Source organism: Urtica dioica, chromosome 7, assembly GCF_054948205.1.
Source record: "Urtica dioica subsp. dioica isolate 48M chromosome 7, U.dioica_male_clone48M_v1_H2, whole genome shotgun sequence".
Classification (NCBI taxonomy): Eukaryota; Viridiplantae; Streptophyta; class Magnoliopsida; order Rosales; family Urticaceae; genus Urtica; species Urtica dioica.
Genome location: NC_142762.1, coordinates 25,645,940 through 25,650,098, shown reverse-complemented (window position 1 = coordinate 25,650,098; position 4,159 = coordinate 25,645,940). Strand labels below are relative to the sequence as shown.

Below are 4,159 nucleotides of genomic sequence, written 5' to 3'. Positions count from 1 at the left end.
AAGAGAAAGAGAGATAAGAAAGAGAGAGAGAGAGAGAGAGAGAGAGAGAGAGAGAGAGATGAAGTGGAATTTGGAAGAAAAATGTAACCGAACCCCGCTCGTTGATTCGACGTACGAATTTCGATAAAGAACCTTCCTCCACCTATTAATTTGCTCGCGGATACTAAATTTTGGGCATTGATTCCGAATCCTTACAAGAACACTGGAATTTGGGGCTAAAACCCAAAGGTTTTAATTTTTTCCTTGTCTATAATCTCTCCTTTTTAAATACAAGAAGCAAGTGATGCTTATATAGTGCATCTAAAAACCCTAAGATAAAAATGACACGTAGTTTTCCCTAAATTAAAAGACAACAAAATAAACAAGACGACAACAGATATATAAAAACTATATAATAAAAAAAAACTACAACAACAAAAACGCACAAGACAGAACACTGATTTTTCCCAGGTCCTCTATTGGGCATAGATTTTCCTTCATCCCGTAGCGCCTTCATCCCGAGCTTCGATTCGATATGCCGAACGCGTAAATCGGACACCCGAGTTATAAGACACGACCCGTTGAAATTGGGCCCCCGGGAAGGGCCCCTCTCAGGACGTGTGGAGCTCTGCCCACCTCATTCATATGCGTACCCGACAATTCTGTAAGATCGAATCGTATTGACCAATTTCCAGTGGGAAACAGGCCTTTGATCATTGGTCCAAACAATAAACTAATGTTTGTGAAAGAAAAAGTATAAAATTTTATATACATTAAGAGAGGTGCAGTCTTATTAACTGTTTAACACACCATACATGATACGAAACAATATTATCCATGCACCCATAATTGGTCCACCAGGGTTATTTTTTCTTATATAATACACATTACAGTAAATCTAACCAATAAATGATAATACTAGTATTACTTGTATGATAATGTGCGAGTCATACAAGGAAATGACTTACTTTAGCAAAAACCACTCATTCACAACCATCAGACATACATCTACATGTACAAAAGCTAATGTGAGACTGAGATGGGTAAAAATAAATATTACTCTTTGTCATAATATCTGTTGCCCAGCTTCAAACCCTCTGATTGAAGTCCAAGAAGCCAAGGTGAGAGGGCTGGGCGTTATTTCCGGGGGACTGAGACATGTGAAGCTGTTGCTGTGTCCCAAAGGGGCGGCGAATGGGTTGCTGGGATGCAAACTGAGGGAGGCCTCTGCCAAAAGGATTTCCGTTGATGCTCGGGATTTGCCCGGTCGCTATCTTTAGCCGCTGAACTTCTTCCCTCAGTTTCTCGTTCAGCGCTGACCCAAAACAAATAAATAGATCAAATGTTAATAGAAATCAATATGTGGCGAAATGTTTGTCATTAACAACACTTGTATTTACAAGTCATGGAAATTTTGTTCGGAGAAAAGAAAACTAAATTCCTTACTGTTTTCTCATTTTTGTTTGGATGTCAATAGGAAAGAACTATTGGGAAATTTAAATAAGCAAAAGAGAGCACGGGTTTGCAAGTACGATTTCAGTTTTCTAACTATATTAAAACGAAATCCATACTCAAGTTATACATCTTCCATTATATTCCTCTATCCCACAAGACAAGGAAAATGCTAGGGATTCCAAAAAAATTTCTCTTGCATTATCCAGTGTTTTTAAATATTTTTTTATGACCACGGTGTCCGGATTAAACCCGACTAAAATCTACTAGACCCAACCCTTGGGGTTAAAGTTATTACACATACATTCTTATACAAACCTTCTCTAAGCTCTGCCTGTTGCTCCATAGCTTGTAATCGGAGTTTGAGCTCCTTGTTCTCGGAAGTTAACCCCGTGGTGTCTCTCTGAAGGATAGAAAATTACCCAAAATATATAAAGAAATAGATTCAGCTTTGGATTTTTATTTAGTTACAAGAAAATCAGAGTAGAAAAATAAAAACAGCAACACAATCTCTCTAAAAAAAAAAGAGTTTATGAAGGTCATCTCCAGTAAACCACATTTGTCAACGGAGACTAGAGTAAATCTTTGTGTACGTGTTGGATATATTGATAGAAAAACAACACATAACACTTTTACTAAACTCGTATACATGCGAACGGCATTGACAGCAGAGCAGTGAAATGTTTTGAATGAGATTGGCTTAGCTAAATGGTGTTACACAACACACACTGTTCCAAACAAATTGCAAAAAGAATGGGGAGATTAAATTCAAATGGTTTACACAGAAAAAATTATGCTCTATCTTAAAGCAAAAGATAGACCAATCAAAACGTGTCCTGTCTAATAAGTACGCTATAAAATGACAGTAATAGCCTAATATGTTTTTTGTTCACCAATCTAAACCCGATTTTTTACATCTTCAACTACCATGGCAATGTCAAAAACATAAAAGTTTGTACATTTCCGAAAGCCATGAAAAAACAGGAAGAAAAAAAAAATCACATTGGCAGCCACACCACTAGCTGTAAAAAGAGGGATAAGATCACAACCCAAAGGGCAGGGGGTAATCATGTAATTATGTTTATAAAATCTGCTATAAAGGAGGAGAGATGACCTAAGAAAAAGTAATTAGTGTATGTATGTCTTTCAATAATAATAATAATAACGATACTAGGGCCAAGGGGCTACAATTTTCGTGCACATAGTAGGTGATGATGGGATTTATATGTACAGGAAGTGGCGTAAGCATTTAAGCATCCCATGACCAACTAAGTCACCTTATCAAAACTCAACCTTCTATTTTACACAGACATATGCATTGTACACTTATATCTCCGAAGGACAAAACAATCATTATGAGTTTCAAATTGAATAGCTATTCAACAATCAATCAAGGGAAACCCCAAATTGCATAAACTATTTTCCGATTGGCACCATCACCACCACATTACTGATTTCAAATGCTCAATGCGGTTAAACAAGCTCAAGAGAGTCAAAAGTCCCGAGTAGAGATTTCAAGTTCAATGGAGCTAAGAGAAATGGTACCTGTAACAGCGTGACCTGTGCGGAAAGAGTGGTAGCTTCGGTCTGAAGTGTCTGAACTTTCCTCTCAAGCTCACCCGTGTACCGAACTTTCCTCTCCTTTGACCGAGCAGCGGATTGCCTGTTCGCAAGAATCCTGAAACCCAACCACAAAAGAATCAAATTAATCAACTAAACGAAAAGGATAAACCACTTATTACAGCTAATGATCAACAATCAACGAGAGAATATTTTTATGAGAGAAAGAAAGAAAACACTTGACGGAAACATTAAACCCAATGAGCTTTCGTTTTCCCTTCATTTCTAGATCAATCACAGGCAGTTAAGAGTGTCGAGACTAAGCAAAGACTGTTCCTGGAATCAAATAGATAAATAAAAAGAAAAACCTCTTGGCTCTCTTGGGGTCGATAAGAGCGAGCTCGGCGAGCCTATCGGGAGGCATGGCCTTCTTGACGCCGTCCAGGCCCGGCTCAGCCTTATCGGCGGAGGAGAGGCCGTCGAAGAAGTCGGAGTCAACGGAGAGGCTCCGGAAGTGAGCGGAGGAGCGGGGAGAGGGGTCGGTGGGGCCCACCGAGGGGAGAGCGGAGAGGTCAAGGTCGGAGGGGTCGAAGAGGAGAAGGTCGTCCAGGTTCGGCAACCGGAACGCCGTGTCGGAGTGGGATCTCCGGTGAAGCGACCCGCGCTTCGGCGTCTCCGACATCTGCTCGATCGCCATCTCCGAATCCATTCTCGTTTTCTGATTTGGGTTTTTTTTTTTTTTTAGTGAACGACACAAACAACTTTTCCACAACAAACTAACCAAACCAGCACTAGAAAATACATAAACACCACACCCAACAGAAGTGTCTGTATATTCTTTCTACTCTAACCATATATAATTTTTTAAGTAAGCATATTAATTAATATCTTCCAGCGAATATCCTATCACCTTTTTTTAATATTGAAATTAATTATGTACAATAAACTGAGTAGATTATTTTGGACGACGATTGTTTTTTTTATCGTAAATTTTATAGAATATAGATTACTTATGCTTAATGCGTTTTAAAGAGACTACCTAATAAGAAAAAAAAGATCGTGTTAAAATAAATAAGTAATTTAGATACAAGTCCAATTTTCAACTGCTATTAAATTAATAATTATAAATTTTAGTTACTTAAATAAATATCTGTTCTCCTTCTAAGTC

At 38.3% G+C, this 4,159-nt stretch overlaps 1 protein-coding gene across 1 annotated transcript; it reads right to left on the bottom strand.

Annotated features, from left to right (window-relative positions):
• Positions 1-734: 734 nt before the first annotated feature.
• Positions 735-3,845, bottom strand: VIP1 (VIRE2-interacting protein 1). The gene is made up of 4 exons (XM_089618469.1): positions 3,360-3,845; positions 2,977-3,109; positions 1,750-1,834; positions 735-1,294 (listed from the first exon to the last, which is right to left on the bottom strand). Exons 1-4 carry the CDS (start codon positions 3,698-3,700, stop codon positions 1,068-1,070), a joined length of 786 nt encoding a protein of 261 aa, XP_089474595.1. The 5' UTR covers positions 3,701-3,845; the 3' UTR covers positions 735-1,067.
• Between the last annotated feature and the right edge of the window lie 314 nt (positions 3,846-4,159).